The sequence below is a fragment of the Biomphalaria glabrata genome, chromosome 11 (genome assembly GCF_947242115.1).
Source record: "Biomphalaria glabrata chromosome 11, xgBioGlab47.1, whole genome shotgun sequence".
Taxonomy (NCBI): Eukaryota; Metazoa; Mollusca; class Gastropoda; family Planorbidae; genus Biomphalaria; species Biomphalaria glabrata.
In genome coordinates this window covers 34681836-34700677 of record NC_074721.1, presented here as the reverse complement: position 1 = coordinate 34700677, position 18842 = coordinate 34681836, and the positions used below count along the sequence as shown (strand labels likewise).

The following is an 18842-nucleotide window of genomic DNA, read 5'->3' as shown; positions in this document are numbered from 1 at the left end:
TACTATCACTAAATCAATATTCAAACCTTTGGCCTATGCAAAGCAAAATTAAAATAAAGAAATACAGTACTAAAAAAAATTCATACACACATAATTACATTACTAATAACGATTACTAGGTCAATTATGACATACCGGTACTTTCTAGTTCACTGTGACTCATCCACTATGTAGTTCACTATGTTACAAAAGAAAGCATCTGCTATCTAGTTCACTATGTTACGGCTACTCACCTTTCTTAATTTTTCAATTTTCTTATCTGATTCTTCCTTAGTTAGGTTTTCATCTACAGGCTGTGAAAGAACAAAAATTACCAATCAAAAATAAGAGAAGCATAAATATTTGACCTCAAATGGAATGATGAGCTAGGTCCAACACACTAGAATCATAACAAACGTTAACAATAAATATAAACAACTTGTCCATTCAATAACAAAAAGGTTTCTTTTTAAAGAGGCGAAATATGAAAACATATCAGGAGGGCCTCTCAAGATATATTACATGTCACTGAGACTGTAGGTGGAAAACATAAGCCAACAGTTCAATACCTCAGGTTTGACATTTTTAGATGACATTAATCAAAACAGACACCCATCATCAAAGTAATGTAATAGTCATTGGTCAGCAAGTTATGCATAAAATTTTATGCAAGTTATGCATAAAATAGCATCCTATGTTTCATTTAAGCTTTTACAAAAATTAAACTGCTCTACTGTTTATCTTACGATCTAGTTCTTACTAAACTAAGTCTGTGTCTTAAAATGACTCAAATATTCAAATGAATTTTTTTTTTATAATATATGAATCTAACCAGTTTTCCAGTGAAGGCATGATAGTTTTGCAATTGAATGTGAGTTGGGTTCATAATAAAAGTACGGAAGCACAGAAATTAGTGATAAATTAAACACTTAAAACTTAAATACATTTCACTATCAGAATAACCACATCATCTCCAGGTACAAATAAAACAATCTAGAAATCAAGAGTCAATAATTAGAACACAATACTGATAGACCTTTGCTTGTTTTCTTTTCAGTTGTTATGCTATTATATTTTTACATTCCTAGGCCCGTGTTATTATTACTCATATAAATCTTTCCTTAGCTCCAGTCCATGAACATACCTTCCCAATCAAAATTTAATGTGTTTTATTTATTCTCAAGGAGGTGTGGTGGCTGAGCGGTAAAGTGCTTGGTTTCTGAACCAGGGGTCCCGGGTTCAAATCCTGGTGAAAAATGGGATTTTTAATTTTGGGATCTTTGGGCGCCTCTGAGTCCACCCAGCTCTAACCTGACATTAGTTGGGAAAAAGTAAAGACAGTTGGTCATTGTGCTGGCCACACGACACCCTAGTTAACCGTGGGCCATATAAACAGATGACCTTTACATCATCTGCCCTATAGATCACAAGGTCTGAAAGGGGAACTTTACTTTTTAAAAATTTATTATCAAACTTGTTACACGGGTCTAGAAATATTTGTATCTTCTTGTGTTACATCTTTTAACAGCTTGACTTTAAGTGTGTGAGCATAAGTAATATAATAGAGAGTGCGCTTGAACTTGGCTTGGCTACCTATGAAGGGGGCTCGAGGTTCCAGCAGAGTTGTGTTTACTGGGCACCTGAAGGCAGCACATAAAAACGTTCTCCTAGTTACCTTCCCCCCCCCTCCCAACTGGTCCACAACTGAGATTGGACCAAAGCGCTCTGAGCATGCCATAAGCATGAAAGTAGCACTATATAAAAGCCATAATTTAATTTAATAATTGAGTTTAGTAGATAAAGACTTGAAAAACAAGGGAGAAAGAAGGCTGATAACCAAAATCACTGCTGCGCATATTTTGCTGTTAAAAAGGGTACAAGACTGCTAACCCTAACCCAAGCTGTTACCTCAAATGGCATGTTGGATGAGGAGGAATTGGTAATGACACTGCTGCTCTCATCACTTTCACTCCCTTCATCGTCCTCTTTGTCATCCTCCTCGTCCTTGTCATCATCTTCGTCACTACCAATCTTGGAGGAATTCATGGTGTCTTCATCCTGGCTTATGCTGCTGTTAATGGCTGGTCTTCTGTCGGTAGACTTGTGAATTTTGTTAAACTTCCTGGCTTGGAAAACACGAAGCCTGAAGGCAAATACAAAGTCCATATCAAAACTAGGACATGTCAACCAAGGGGGATTAATTTAGGAAGAAATGAGATTTGTGACACATCAAAGAGTTTAGCAAGAAACTAATTTAGGAAGAAATGAGATTTGTGACACATCAAAGAGTTTAGCAAGAAACTAATTTAGGAAGCAGAAGAGATGATGAACAGAAAGCTGCCTTTGTGGTAGAGAGATACTACAAGGTCTGAAAACATTTGTATCAAAGTTTCCAGTGCAGTAATGTGAAGTTTCTATATAAAAGAGTGCATTAAAAAACAAATCTGAACCAAAAAAATGGTTTAACATTGTTACATATTTGTATCCAATTTGAATAAATGAATAAGTAACAATCATTAATTTCGAAGAAAATTGACCAATAATATCAGAATAATAGCCTTAAAATAATAAAACAATAGAATGATTGCTGAATATAAACGTGTGACCACCAGTTGAAAACTTACTGTCTCAGTTGACCCTCCACGACCCACTTATCACGTCTCAAATTGTTAATGGCATCCATATGTTTGTCAATTTCACTAAATGATGAGAAAAAAAACAACATAGACTAATTTAAATCTGAAGTTAAAGACCCCAAAAACAACAACCCATAAACTAATCTAATTCAAGCTAAAGTAAAAAAAAAAATCAGAACAATTTATCATTTAGTAATCAATTGAAAATTATTGCAAGCCAACAACAAAATCTCGTCTTTGACTCTATCTGCAAGTTCAAGAATGTAAGTAATTGAACTATTAAGACTCACTTAGCTATGACTTTACTGGTCAGCAGTTCATTACACAGGAAGGCCAAGATGGCTGCTTTTTTGGTTGGGTTCAAAGCCTCCATTGGTTTCTCTGTCAGCCATTCCATCATCTACAAATGAGAACATTGTTAACAACTAGGTTCTTAGAAAGATGAGATCATTTTTCTATGACAATATAAATGTACACATACACTTTACTATCTCAACAGACAGAACTTCAAATCAAGTAGAAAATACTAAGATGTTATGTGATGGAATTTTAAAGTATTTGTGGAATATCTTAGCATTATCAATCAATTAGTCAAATATAAATGCAAGCTTGAAATTACAATTTAGAATAAGATATTTCAAAATAAACCAAAAATCAGATTTTATCATTGCAATTTTTTCCCCTATCGCTGTATAAATTTTTCAACATTTTATAATGATTATCTGAATCAAATCAAATATTAATGCTCACCAATTTCTATGTATTGGATTAGCAAAAAAAAAAGGTATGAGAATTGTACCAAATGTGTGAGACACCCCACTAATAATACACTGTATGATGAAACAAACAGTTGTAACTTTTATTAGTTGAAATGATATGTAATAGGAACAGGCTGAGTAGTTTCTCCCAATACAATCATTAATTAGAATAATAATAAAAAAAACAAATTCATTATAATGATAAAATAATATTTCTAGAACCACTTGCTCATTGTCTTCCTTGTTATACCCTAGTGATAAATTTGCTTGCAGAATCTACTCAAAAGCAAAAGACTTTTAAAGACAGCTTTAATTGGTAATTGAAAGTTCTCAGTTCAAGTAAGAAGTAGCAAGTTTGTTGTGTTGGCATCATAGGAACAATAAATATGTAATAATATATGTTATTCCCTGGCAAAACTAAAGATGATTTCATTAACTAGGTTATCATTATTTTAAGTTATAGCAATAGTTACTACTGTTACGGTAAACAATGTGTTGAAAGCTTGTGTTAACTTGATACTTATAAATGTAATATAATATGTTATTCCCCAGATAACTAAAAATGATGTAATTCCCTGGATTATCATTATTTAATTTATTTTTTTTCATGGGTGCGTGTTTTTCTTTTATAAATAGAAAACTAATTGAACATTGTCATGATTTTGTTTGTATATAAGAAGAAAAATAACACACTGCATAACAACCTTCTGTTCGGTTTCAACTATTTCAGGGCAAAGACACTAGTAATGCTTTGAAAGAAACGTCATACCTCTTTCTCTCCCCTGGCTTTTAAAAATATTCTCAGAATTTCAGACATGGTAGTGTCTGTCATCTCCATCTCTGTTATCTTTTGGTGAAGTTTAGTCACAGCCTGCACGGTAAGTGAACACAACAGGTCATATACAGGAGGTGAAAACATAAGCAATAACAAGCAATGTGGGTGTGTAACTGGTTGAAATCAAGATGAAATATCTACCATCTGGGTTAGTAGCACTTTTCCATGACAAAATTTTACGAGATTTTTAGGAGTTTTTTGTAATGTATGAAATGTATAATTATGTTGGTTACAGCCGGGGCTGCATAGCCACAGGAGATACTGCACTCCTCATTAATCTTTGACTCGAAGACAAGCCTTATATATATATATATTTTGTGTGTATGTGTGTGTGCTTGCGTGTGTGTAACCATGATTTTCTTCATTTATAAGAGATGTATTTAATATTGAAAAATAAATATCAGGCACGCAAGACAGGATCAAATGTATGGACACATGTCACACTTTGAAAAAGAGAAAACTGGTCCAACTGTAACACAATAACTCTATTTCAATAAGGAACAGCCGTAGGTCAAGGGTTAGTCTTTATTCTTCTGTGTTACAATTTTTTTTACCTTTTGTTGTAGTTTTCATATACATCATTAATTTTGTCTCTACAAAGAGCCATAAAGCTCTCAGACCAAGCAAAGGTACACACAAATGTCTATATTCACTGTTCTAACTGAACACATGCACTGAGAGTGATAATCTAAAAGCACCATTCTGTCTGTAATATTAGATGATGACATTGAACAGAAAAAAAAATAATTTATTTACTTCTTTAGGGTTAGGTACTCCAACATCATCCAAAGCAAATCTCAACAGGTGCATGATCAAAGACATGAACTCTTCAATGTCCTCATCAGACTCATTCAGTATACCTCTCTCCAATGACTCCAGTGTGGGTATGGAGCTCTTCTCTACATAAAGTACAAATAGTTAACAGGAATGACATACTTAGTAATGAAATCAAGAACAAGAAATAGTACACATAAACAGTTGAAAACAAGTGAAAAAAAAAATATGCAAAACAAAATATCCTACCTAAATTCAAAGCTAAACCAAAATTGTTTAAAAACTCCACAGCCATCAGACAATCTGCTATTGGTCGGCCAGCCAGTTTGGACTTTATCCTTGGGAACTCTGGGATAGGCTACAATGACAAAGCATATTTATAGAATTTTGTCTAAGGTCTCAACATGCAAATCAACTTATAACAGATTTTGTTAATCTCATTTAACTTACAATTTTTAAATCACAAGTATCTTGACTAGGAATTATTTTAGTCATTTAGAAATGGACAGCTGTTAATTTTGGATACTTAAAGTTAATTTACAGAGATGAATAATTGTCTTAGATATGAGATGCACATTTGATGTGAAGAACATATAAAAAAGAATAATAAAATCTTCAAATAGAATAAATTCATCCATAAACTAATCTAAAAACTTTCTTGGGAGTTCAGATAATTCAAACATCAGCATCTGATGGCCTAGCTAAAACCCGCTAACCAAGTGTAAAAATAAATGTAAGTTCCCCCTTTCAGACCTTGCAATCTATAAGGCAGTTACTGTAAAAGTCATGTGTTTCTTTGGCTGAAGGTTAATGAGGGTGTCACGAGGCCAGTACAATGTCCTATGCCATTACTTTACCAAACTAATGTCAGGTACCCACTAAAGTTGGGTGGACTCGAGGCGTTCAAAAAATCATGAAATTCAAAATTCTAGTGTTAACCGTGAATTGGAGACCCCCTTGGTTTGGAAGCCAAAAGCTTGACCATTTAGCCAGCATGCCCCTAGACCACTCAGCCACCATGCCCCTTGACCAAGTGTAGAAATGAAGACATGTAAATATAAAAAAGAGAAGAAAGTAAAGTAAATTTTTTTATGAGGATTAGGTGGTACATTCTGTTGGAAAGTGCCTCAACATTTATCAATAAAGCCATGGCAACCTTATTTCAAGGTAAATAACTATACAAAGGTTAAAAAAAAAAGAAACATCTTACCTTGGCATTCTTGAGTTCCATATCCTCTACAGGTTTCTTAAGCTCCATAGCTATCTCCATCTCAACTCTTCTCTGGTGCTTTTGTACAGTGAAACAAGGAAATCATCAATAGATCAAACTTATACAAGGTCTTTGTAACTAGTAATGAGGATTGTTTAGTTCTTGCTAAAAGAAAAATTCCTAAACTAATAAAAAAAACACACCAATTTAATCTCCTTCTGTTTGATCTTCTCATGGAGCTTCTCTTCCCTCAGCCTTTCTTTAGTCTGAATAAGAAACAAAAAAAGGTGAGCGGATTTATATCAATATGATAAAGACTTTTTAGGGGCGACAAAGAACAATGAAAATTTAAAATGATAGCTATTTTATTCTCCTCAGATCATCATAGCTAATAGTCCTAGTCTTTTAGAAGGACTTCTGTGTGCCCAGTTTAGTTTAAAGAAAAGGTTTATCTGTTGCATTGATTGCCCTAGGCAAAGCAATTTTGTCTGAAAAAGATTTCGTATTAAAAATATAGATTTTATGTTGCGCTATAAAAGATTATTATTTTTATAAAATGACATTTATATAGCACACAAAAAATAAGTGAAGTTCCCCTTTCAAACCTTGTTTTCTATAGGGCAGATGATGTAAAGGTCATCTATTTCTGTGGCCTATGGTTAACGAGGGTGTCATGTGGCTAGCACAATGACCAACCGCCTTTACATTCCCCAAATAATGTCAGGTACCCATTCGAGCGCTTTATCCCTCAGCCACAGCGGCTCCTTTATATAGCACATCTTACATGATTATAGCATGCTCAGTACCCTATGGTTTAATCTCTTTGTGGAGGAGAGGGTATGTAGGAGATGGTATTTGCGCATGGCTTAAGGTCACAACTCAACAGGAATCAGGTTTCCAGCTTGAGCCCTGTTGTTAGGTAGCCAATAGGATTTTTTACTCTTAGCCATACATCCCCACACATTTATGTCATTAAAACTGAAATCATTGGCCCTAATGTAGGATAACATTTCTCTCTACCCCAACATGTCAATGCCACAAGGAAGCACATCATGGTGTGTAAACAAAGCATGAACACTCTGGCAGAAATACACACCTGTTTCTCTTCAAGCCTCTTGCGTTGTTCCAGACCTTTCAACAGCAAGAGGTGTTGTCTACGTCTTTCTCTTTCCTGGCAGGAAATGAACATAAACAATGGTATGTTTAAGGAAGACAAGCACATGCCATACATGTTACATAAATGAAGGCAACAATGAATTAAATTATTTTTTTATGAGAGAAAAGGGTGAATTAATTATAATGAAATAGGGGACTGCACTGGCCATGGAATCTTTTGGTGCACATGACCTTTGACCTATGGGTGGCAAGTGCATGCTTGCAAAAGCCACAGATGAGAAAGATCTTTTAAGATCTGAACGGTCTCATGGTTAGTGTTTTTGGTACTTCATTGCTACTAGGTGGAGTTATCATATAGAAGGGTCACAGGTTCGTGCACTGGTCGTAATATTTAGTTCACCATTTTCTCTCATTAAAAATGTGGTCCTTAGTGCTGCCTTTATATATGAATGTATGTATCATTCATAGTTTCAGCACTATGGTTTACATTTGTATTTACATATATAGACTAAAGTAAACACCAAACTGCCACAATGTCAAATACACAAGATGTCACAAACAGTGCCATATTTTTAAAATTATACAATGCAAAGTTTATTGTTTTCCCATAAAATGTTACGTCTACATTGAGATATGGCCACAAGTTTTAACATGACATAAATTTAGACTGGCTAACATGATACAAAATAACAAACCAACAAAACATCCATATAATATCCTAGCTTTACCTGTTCTTTCATAATAACTAACTGCTGTCTCTTCATGTCACGCTCCTGTAGCAATATGAAAGAAAAGTATTATAAAAAAACTGTGTTAGAAATCTAAGTTATTTTTAAAACTTAGGGAACTAATGATGATATTTACAGGTAATATAACATTTTAAATATAACTTTCCTAAAACATGTTAATTATAACTTTCAAATAAAATTTTTAAATATAATTTTCTGAAAATATTTTGAATATAGCTTTCTTAAAACATTTTTAAAATAACTTTCATAAACATTTTACATATAACTTTCCTAAACTAATGATCCACACAGTATTGGTAAGCTTCATATTGTTTATAACAAACTGAGAATTCTTGGTTTTAAATTATTCATAATAAATGCAGACCTTATTTCTTTGTAAAGCATCAGCCAATCGCATCTCCTCAAGCTCTCTCTGGCGTCTGTTACGAGCCTTAAACAAAAACCAAAAAAAAAAAATTATTAAAAAAAAAAATGAACAGTTTGTAATTGCCACATTCTTCGTTAGAGCTTCACAACTTTCTTTCGCATTTTGCGCTGTAAAATTTTAGAAGTAAATCATCACAAAATGCCTCAGTTCAAAGGGAATGAAAACCTACTTCAACAATTTGCTGTGCTTTAAGTTCTCTCTCTTTACGAAGCTGTTCCTGAAGCCGAATCTTCTCCTGCTGCTTGTTGATTTTATGCTGCTCTTTCTCTTTACGTCTTTCTAGAACTAAAATAGAAAGGAAACAGCTCAGTTCTATTCAAACATTTCGATAGTTATTTATTTATTTGAACATGTCACTAAGCTATTAGAGAATGACACAAATCACAACTATACAAAATATTGTCAACCCAATGAAGGACATTGACTATTTCAATATGAAAATAAAGGTTAATTACTAAAGCAAGGTTCGCCAGCTGTGAATCAAGACCCACACTCACTATCAGAGGTACAATATTTATTCAGACAGTTTAAATTTAAACATTCAACAGCAAGAACTACTTGACAAGTATTGGTTAAGTATTAGAAAATATTATTCTATAGTATATATATATTCAAAATATATCTGGTGTTTAATCTTGAACCAAGTGGTCATTAAAATTCTAAATGTTATTTATAAAGGTGTCTTTTTTAAATTGTAATGTTATTGTTAGGCAGCAGAGATGACAATCTAGCCAATCTAAGAAAGTTATTAGTATTACAAACTGCATCAAATGATTAGTAGTTGACACAAACCTAATTTCACTGAACAAACTAGCCAACAGAAGTCAAAATAAGTATTGTAACAATCTACCCTGCCCCCCTCCTGGTAATATTGCACTGGGTAAGATCAAAATGTTGTACTATTCTATTACACTAAGTGGATGAGGAAGCAAACCTTTGTTATCTCTCTCCTGCCTATCCAACTCTTTCTGCTTAAGTTTTTCCTGTTTCTTCTCTAATCTTGAGATGGTGGCTTGCTGGGACATGTCTGCAATGTGAGCAGGGGACTCAACTTAGCCTTGGGTGGTGGCAGTAGAAGATTAAAAGCTAGCTACTACAACTTAAACTGGACATAGCAGCGGAGTGGTCAAGTCTTGAGCTAAGCAGTCTATATTTCATTTAGGATTTGAGCATATCCTCTAAGGTCAAATCAACTTTGATGCATTCCAGATTAGTCTCACCGTTGAGCTAACATTGACCAACTATTGAGCTAACAATGACCTCTTGTTGAGCTAACAGTGACCAACTGTTGAGCTAACAGTGACCAACTGTCAAGCTAACAATGACCTCATGTTGAGCTAACAGTGATCAACTGTTGAGCTAACAGTGACCAACTGTTGAGCTAGCAGGTGTGATCACATAAATGGATGAACTCTATTTCATCAGCACTGACCATTTCCATTTTCTTTTCACTCATAAACCAAACAATTTTACCATAGTAAACGGTAGCTTTTAGAAAGATACCACTTGAAACCACAACTAATTCTTTTGTTTGAAAGACTTATCTGTTCCCAGGGCCTTTCATCATGTTATCCAACAGAAAAAAAAATGAATGTAAGAAAACTGAGCTCATGCAACTATAGAGTGTTTGATCTCTTGTGTTTTAACAATGCAACAAACATAACAGACAGGGACATTTCATTCTCTTAACCAAATTGAAAATGAATTTAATTTAAAAAAAAAAAAACAGAAAAAAAAAACAATAGAAAATAACAATATTCAAAGCTTAAAATAAGATATTCTCATTTTTATATTGTCCTTACATCATCAAAATCAGAGTGTATTCATTTAATATTATTTCTTGTCATACTTAAGTTCAACTAAAACTAAGTTTAATAACTCATTCTTAAATTTAAAATTGAATCCTTTCACTTGGAAATATATATTTATAACACTCTCACATATATTTGTTTTTGTTCCTTTTTAAAAACAAAACTAGAATTTTAGAGATGCAACAATGGTATGACTACAGTGTCAGTAGAGTTTAGTACAACTAGAATTACAAGCACTACCTAATCACACTGACATAACATAGTCTAAAGAAAATGTAGTCAACTGTGTGAGATGATATGATTCAAAGATGAAACTTCTAGATCTATAAAGTCTATCATTATTACAACATAAGACCAAAGTCAACACTTTTTTAGAGTATATAGCACCCAAATAAAATCAAAGCTTTTCATATATTCTGATTCAAGTTTTTCTTTCAAAGGTTAATTTACCTGATCTTAAAACTCCATAGAGCTTAGTTAATTCCAAATTGGTGTAAACACAATAATTTATAATGGATTGCCTTTATTTAAAAGACTGAGGCTTAAAGTTAGACTAGATCAATGTCACCAATCAAAATAAATTTAAAGACTAGTAGTTGAATATTTCTGAACCTTATTTAAGAATTTTTTATTTATTTCTTGCTTGCATATCTTCATGATTCTCTCAAAAATGTTAAAATCTTACCTTGGAGTTCCATTCTGCGTTTGAGTTTCAGGTCCATAACCTGCTGCGCCATTGCTTGTTCCCTCGCAGCCTTCTCTCTCCTTTGGCGGGCCAGCATCTGCATCCTGGCCCTCTTCCCTCGAGACATTTCAATTTTTTCAAGTACTTCAGCGTCTGACAGCGGAACTGGTTGAGACTGTAGCGTAGACAGATGAAATGCATTCAATATCAAATAAATTATATAGTGAACACATTGTAATGATAAATTGTAGTTCTATCTATTGAACATATGCCTTCCAAGACCATACATGAACCCACACCAGGGAGGCAAAAATGTACAGTTAAAAATTAGGGAGGAAAATATTCATAAGAATGAGAATTTTTCATATATCAAAGCGTTTTAAAACTTTAAGAAATCTTATACATGAAAATATAAAAGTGTAGAAAAACTGTTAGTCATAAATGACACTTTCTTTCAGTTGCAATCTTATTTGCATGATAAAAAAAAAACATTTGTCCACTGGGAATATTTTCTAACAAATAAAAAATGAGCTCAACATTTCAAAATTGCATGACATCAAAGTTATCTGAGGATTAAAAGTTCAGAATAATGGCACCCAATGTTTTCTTTATACTGAACAGAAGAGCCGCCACAAGTTTTATGTATGTACTCACATCTGGTCCTCCCCTGACTTCATAGAAATGGCCGATGTTGACTTTAGTGTTGAAAGAGAAGTGTTCTCTGCCCAAATCAGAGTTAGGATTCCTCTCTAGGTACTGGATAACAATGTTACACAATGTTAGTTATTTATTCATATTGTATAATTTAAATAGAAATAAAAGAAGAAAGTACATAAAAAGTTAGAAAAGTCACAGAAAACAATAATCACAAACTAAAGTTTCAAAGCATGCAGCTGTTTCATTAAATTTCTAACAAAAAAATCGTTTATTTCAACCAACAATTGTGCAAATACTGTTCTTAATATCTAGAATCTTTTAGTAATTTTTAAAAATCTCTATATATTTTATGAGATTTGAATTTGTATGCAAAAAGATTACATAAAAATTTCTTGAATTTTTATAATAAGAAATATAGACACATTTGTATTATTATGCCGTAATGCAAAAAAAATAAAAAAAATTGTGAAAATTCAGGGGCCAATATTATAATAAATATATTTGATTTTGATAAATGAAATTAGTTTAAGTCATTAGGGAAAAAAATGGTGGTTATTTTTAACTGTAAACCTTTTAATCTTAAATGTTAAGAGTGTTACAACATTAGTAAGTCTACTTACTCTCATGACGTCCGGTATAGTTTTCATCTTTTTACCACAGGGTGCAAAGTAAAGGACCTCTCCCACAATGCCCCGTCTGCCCATACCGTTGATTATTGTCTGTCTGTTCCAGCCATGCTCAAGAGGAATGATTAGCTCCCTTTCATCTAGCTGTGTGGGAGGCTTTTTCTTGTTTGGAGAGCCTGGAAAAGTGAAACAATAAACATTTAGAACATAGAACAATAAACATTTAGAACATAAACAAAAAAAAAAGCTTTAACTGTATTCAGATTAGTCTTAGTTTAGCCTAATTTTAAACCCAGAATTTGAAATTATAACCTTTATGTTACAGTCTACCAAAATTGAAATATACACAACAGCCAAATTTTAAATTCAAGGCTTTGAGCCTATAAACTTAGAAGTCAAAGTATACACTAATAAATAAACTACAATTAGGAAAGTATTTCCAACCACCTGCTACAATCTTATATATAGCCATGCCTGATCCAATGATACATTTATAAAATTATGAGCTGCACCATTCAAAATGTATTATTGATAACATGGTCAAGCAATTAAGTAAAAGTAATGTAAAAAATTAGCTAATTTGGCAGCATGACTAGCTAATGTTTAAATGTTGAGACAACAATGACAAAGACAAATATTTACCTTCATCTGTGCTGCCCTCTGCTACATTTTTACCAGAATCTTCAGAATCTGAGCCTAGAAACAATCAAAAAGAAAAAAAAATAAGATTACTTAAAAAAAAAAAAAAAAAAGCTTATCTAAGGGAAAGAACAGCTAACTACTGCATTTATCTTAAAATGACAGGGTTTAGCCCCCTTTCTGTCATATAAAACAAAACAAATTTATTAGTACTAATTTAATTTTTGGATTTAATCAGTGTGTTGCCATCGACTATGAATAATTATGCAAAAATTACAACTTGATCCGAGAATGGGAAACGGGGAAAAAGTGTTAAAACGTAATAAGGGAATTCAATCTATGCATATCTCTTTAAGTATCAGTTATTCCCCTTATTTCGATATCAAATAAAAGAATTAATCACCATTAATTAGTTAACTAATAAGTTAAATTTTTTTATTGATTCAAGTCTTGTCAGGTACAATGAATAATTGTGCAAAGTTTCAACTTGATCCCTGAATGGGAAATGGGAGAAAAAATATGTTCAAACTTTTTACCAGACAGACAGAGTGAGTTGATATAAGCTTGATAAAAAAAAATTTCATCAAAAATAACACAATTAAATAATTGCAAATTACAATACTATGTTACCTGAATGGCTTCCTACATCCACATTTTCACTAGCGGAACTGTTGTCTAGTTTGGATTCTTCGTGTTCTGAATGACCAATCGATTCACAAGATTCATCCAGTGTACTTGACATGCTCTGTTGTACACAACAAAATGTAAGATCAAAAGTTTGTAGGACAAAACGTTTCAAGTGTTTTGATAACACACCATCTTAAGGCTGCTTATCAAAGTATCTCTGCTTATAAGTAACTGAATTTCACATTAAACTATTTCTTTGTTTGACTAGTAAAGACATTGATGTATGGCTGAAGACTTACTTCCTCTCCATAGGAGGACTTATTATGCAATGGTTCCTCTCGTTTGTGACTCTCACTTTCTGTTATATCACATTTCTGAAACAATAATTTAAAAAAAAATTAATTAATTAAAAAACATTTCTAGAAACAGGTCAAGGGGGGAAAAAGTACTCAGGTATACAATGAAAAACACACTTACACCTAAATAACTGTCCAGTTTTAGATTTAGTTTTTTCCCAGAGGAGTGTGGGACAGACAGGTCCTCCAGAAGCATGTCATTGTTCTTATGTACCTCCGCCAGGTGGAGATCTCTTTGCTTCTCTGTAATGTCACTGTTGTGTCTGTGTTCACCCGATGGCTCAGCGTATGGCCAGTCTGAATGTTTGGTTCCATGACGTACTATATCCTCATCAAGGTCGTACATGCCCACCCGTTTGCGTATATGTTCTGCTATCTGTTTTTTTCTGTCTCCATCCAACATGTGTATGGCCAGGTCACTCTAGAAGTTACAAAATGAAAATCAGTGTATAATAACAGAATCTCCTTTAATAGATTGTATATCAAATTACTAGCAATGGAATTGAGAGGCTACAGAAAGAGCCTAGGCATCACATACAAAGACCACATCACAAACAAAGAAAATAAAAGAAACTGGATTAATACGGAGACTAGACCCCAACATGACCACTAACTATTATCAAAAAATGCAAACTCAAAAGATTTATGGCCATGTCACAAGGTCCTCAGGGCTCACAAAGATATTCCATCAGGGAAAAGTACCAGGAAAAAGAAGAAGAGGCAGAGAGAGAAAGCGATGGGAAGACAACATAAAAGAAGGCATTACATTGAAAGAGAATGGAGAAAGATGATCAACAGATCTTGTGTGGTGTCCCAACGGTCCATCAGACTAGAGGATAGGTGAAAGTGGTCTATAAAATTTTATATTAGAGAAAGAACACATAAAACATTACATCAGGAATAGCAAAGGTTTTCAAAACTTGTATAGTCTTAATAGTTTTTAAAACAAAATAAAGCCTTAAAACAAATTCTATGATTTTTCCAGTCTGCTGTTTTTGACACATAAAAACAACTTATGAGGCACCAAAACTATTTACATTTTCTTTCCCTAAAAACATAACTATCTGGCCATAGAAACATAAAATTTCTGACTGTAGAAGCATATCTGGCTCCATTCATTGAAGAGGCCACAAGCTTGAAAAATAATTATAATGGTTAGTATAGCATTTCCAGTACTTCTTTTAAATTAAACAATACTGAATAACAATAAGAAAAACTCAAGTGGAAAAGAACAAAGTATGAAAACCTAAGCTTAGAGATGAAGAAACTACAGACTTATAACAAAATACCCTGTTGTTAAAACAGTGGTGGGGATAGAGACCTAAGATGAGTCTTGTTACCTGTCCGAGGGCAGTGCTGCTGCAGACCTGCCAAATCATAAGAAAATTCCACAGTGGACAAAGTTAAGGGGACTACAATGAATCTTTTTAACAACGCTCGACGCTGGCAGTGCCATAGAATGAAAATTAATTCCTTACTACAATAATAATAATAAAATAAACACATGTGTTGTCTGATCTATGTACTTTAAACTAAAATAAACACATGTGTATTCTGTTCTGATGTTCTTTAAAATAAAAGGGTAAAAAAGATTCACCACTGCCTACTGCTACAGGATATGTTGCTAGCTTATTAAATAACTTTGGGTCACATCCAAAGGCTTTAAAGTTTCAACAATTCCATACGGACAATAAAGATTATTATTATTATTATATATTGGGACAAAGTCACTTACCAAATTTTTATCATCTGCTGTACAGTCTAATGGTTCTGCACTCTTTGAGTCAACATTTTTAATGCCATTGGATGTTGTTTGATGTTTTTTGCTTGATTCCTGTCACAGATATATAACAACTTACTCACTGTTGAATTTTTTTTTATATCAAATTATTTTTAACATTAATTTCACATATTTTAAAACATGACTCTAACAGGACCTGTCTGGAAAATCAGTCTTTCCAGCATGACATTTATAATCAGAGTTGTCTACTGTACTAGATAATAATAATAATTATAGTTTTTATATAGCGCTACTTTCATGCTTATAGCATACTCAGAGCGCTACGGTCCAATCTCATACCAGAGGGGGTATCTGGGAGAAGGTTTTCTGTGTTGTCTTTAGGCGCTCAGTAAACACTGCTCGAGTTGGGTGTCAAACCTCTAGCTCCTTTCATAGGTAGCCAAGCCAAGTTCAAGCATACTTAGCCTCTCGACCTTGCTTCCCTGAAGGATCAGGATAATCGTTTGATAACCAGAATGTGAATATTTTTTTTTTGTTTTACTCATAACTTAGAAATGACTTGGTTTTAGGATCAAACTCATTTTGAATGTGGTGAGAGTTAACATATGTCAGGACTCTGTACATGATAACAGAAGTAATAACAGAAGTGCTCCCGTGCAGACTGAATGTTAACACAAACAATGTAAGTGCTTAATGAGCATTAAAGAAAAAAAACTACATATATTTTTATCATTTTTTCTAATGAAGAATTAAGGATACTAAATAGAAAATAATTTCTCATTGCTTTCTAATAGAAGGATGAGTGTATATATTATATTTCAACCCTAACCCTTCCCCCATATCCCTAAACTTGTAGAGTCAAGTAGTAATATAACCAGGACACACAAGTAAAAAAAAAAACTAAAAAAAAACAAACAAAAAAAAACTAAATACTTCAACAACTTACCGCATGATGAGTTGGTCTGTCTTTCTCCACCTTCGACCTGTCTACCTTTGAAGATGAACTGGAAATTTTAGATGACGAATGTTTTGAAGATGATGGCACTGACGGGGATGAACGCTGCCCGGCTTCCTTGTTCTTGACAGCTGATGACGAGGATGACGATGACGCCACATGGGCAGGCAGTGAAGCTGCAGCCGAGGCTAAAAAGTGTGACGGAAGCCCCAACTCTGGCCGGTGTAAAAATAAAGACTGTGACATGTAGGCCAGTTCCGGGGACATTTGATAAGGAGTTATCATTGCACGAGGGTCAAAAGCGAAAGCGTCAGTTTTTTCCGTGCTGGGTTTGTGGTCCTGCACAGAGTGAGCAGAGGGTATAGTCAAAAGCGGGGATGAATGGGGCTGCTGATGAGCATGCGGCGCACTGTGGCTGCTCTCTCTTGACTCAGATTTAGCCGACAGCTTTTGCCGTTTGGATGATGATGAAGATTTCGATTTGGGCTCTGCCCCCAAGTTGCTGTAGGGCAGAGTGGAGCCATTGATGGACCATGGAGGAAGGTACGGTGAGCTTGGGGTGTGTGGAGAAGTGGATGAAGGAGACAGCCTCGATGACTGCTTGTAGGAAGATGTTGATGCTCGGGAGGATCTCCCCCGCTTGTGCGCAGTAGGTATAGGTGAAGGAGCAGGTGGAGAGTTAATCTCATTGTGATGTTTAGAAAGACCAAAATATGACGCTGTAGAGATAAATAAAAGTTATTTTTTTTATTCCAAGCTAGGGAATTCATTTAAAATTAATGCAACTTACAAAACAAATACTATCGCACTATAATAAATAAATCCTTTTTAACAACTAAAACTAAAATTTATTTCTTTAAGCATATTTTTCTTTACTCAAACAAAATAGTTTATAACTATTACAACAGTGAAGAAAGAAACTAGCTAGTTGTATCAAATTGCAATTTTCGTTAAGTTACCACTTTAAAGAAAATTGTTCAACAATTAAAAATTACTTTAACCCAAACCTTTCTAGTTTAATCTCAAATTTGGTTAAGAAAAAAAACTGGCTTCAAATAATATGTAATTTCATAGTTAACAAGTTTAAGTGTGACTAATGAGTTGACATCAGAACTGGAAGTTCAACACTAAAAGATATATGAACATGGCATATCAAATATACTTTAAAAATACAGGTATACAAGAAAATCTAAAGGGGAAAAAAAGGATTGCATACAATAAAAACATTCCTATGCCATATCTGGGGGATTGAGAAAGTTTTCTGAAAGATCTCATAAAGTGTACTTCAGGTAATTTGCAATAGAGCAGAAATAAAATAAAAAGACAAATTATTTGTCAATGTAAGTGTACAATAATACTGAATGCTTGTGGCCTGAGAATCTTTAGTTAAAGTTTGGGTTATTACAACTCCAGCAATTGAAATCCAGGTCTTGTTCCCATTTCACACATTTCTAGCATTCTACTTTGGTTAGCATGCAAATAACTCTATGGCTCAAACAAGGATACCCTGTTTCATAATAACTAATTACTACAAGGATACCCTGTTTTATAATAACTAATTACTACAAGGATACCCTGTTTTATAATAACTAATTACTAATAATTTACAATAAACTTTTGTTTTATCCACCTCAGTGGAGTTTGTCTCAAAAATTAAAAAAAAAGTCTGTTGAAGAGCTTTCCAAATAATCTTTAGGTAGATGAGAGATGGGCAGACATATTGGACAGACAAGCACACTAAGACAACAATTGGAAGGAATATATCATAATGCACTATAGGAAAAGACACAACAAAATGTTATAAGAAGAGATACACAACACAAATGTGACAACATTTCAGGAAGAAAAAACTTTTTTTTCTTTTTGTCGCTATCCACAGGGTAATGAATCATATTGTACTTTGATCTATTTTTTAACTGCAGACAAATTATGCTTATGGATGTAGGACCCAATTTTTAACTGCAGACAAATTATGCTTATGGATGTAGGACCCAATTTTTTAACTGCAGACAAATTATGCTTATGGATGTAGGACCCAATTTTTTAACTGCAGACAAATTATGCTTATGGATGTAGGACCCAATTTTTTAACTGCAGACAAATTATGCTTATGGATGCAGGACCCAATTTTTTAACTGCAGACAAATTATGCTTATGGATGTAGGACCCAATTTTTTAACTGCAGACAAATTATGCTTATGGATGTAGGACCCAATTTTTTAACTGCAGACAAATTATGCTTATGGATGTAGGACCCAATT

General features: G+C 33.6%; 1 protein-coding gene across 9 annotated transcripts in view; it reads right to left on the bottom strand.

Annotated features, from left to right (window-relative positions):
* The window catches only part of LOC106072824 (bromodomain adjacent to zinc finger domain protein 2B-like), a 53530-nt gene that overhangs the window by 13657 nt on the left and 21031 nt on the right, over positions 1–18842 (bottom strand). For 8 of the 9 annotated variants that reach the window (XM_056045783.1, XM_056045779.1, XM_056045778.1 and 5 more), the window contains 23 exons: positions 16573–17300; positions 15621–15719; positions 14007–14306; positions 13829–13903; positions 13533–13647; positions 12906–12959; positions 12258–12439; positions 11635–11736; positions 10981–11155; positions 9419–9511; positions 8654–8769; positions 8422–8487; positions 8037–8081; positions 7289–7363; positions 6396–6458; positions 6193–6270; positions 5232–5340; positions 4965–5107; positions 4143–4244; positions 2906–3015; positions 2604–2678; positions 1888–2122; positions 234–293 (listed from right to left, as the gene is read on the bottom strand). In XM_056045783.1, the coding sequence (XP_055901758.1) occupies positions 234–293; positions 1888–2122; positions 2604–2678; positions 2906–3015; positions 4143–4244; positions 4965–5107; positions 5232–5340; positions 6193–6270; positions 6396–6458; positions 7289–7363; positions 8037–8081; positions 8422–8487; positions 8654–8769; positions 9419–9511; positions 10981–11155; positions 11635–11736; positions 12258–12439; positions 12906–12959; positions 13533–13647; positions 13829–13903; positions 14007–14306; positions 15621–15719; positions 16573–17300 (3200 nt within the window). The remainder of the gene's footprint in view (positions 1–233; positions 294–1887; positions 2123–2603; positions 2679–2905; positions 3016–4142; positions 4245–4964; positions 5108–5231; positions 5341–6192; positions 6271–6395; positions 6459–7288; positions 7364–8036; positions 8082–8421; positions 8488–8653; positions 8770–9418; positions 9512–10980; positions 11156–11634; positions 11737–12257; positions 12440–12905; positions 12960–13532; positions 13648–13828; positions 13904–14006; positions 14307–15620; positions 15720–16572; positions 17301–18842) is intronic. The other variant, XM_056045786.1, reaches the window with a different exon arrangement.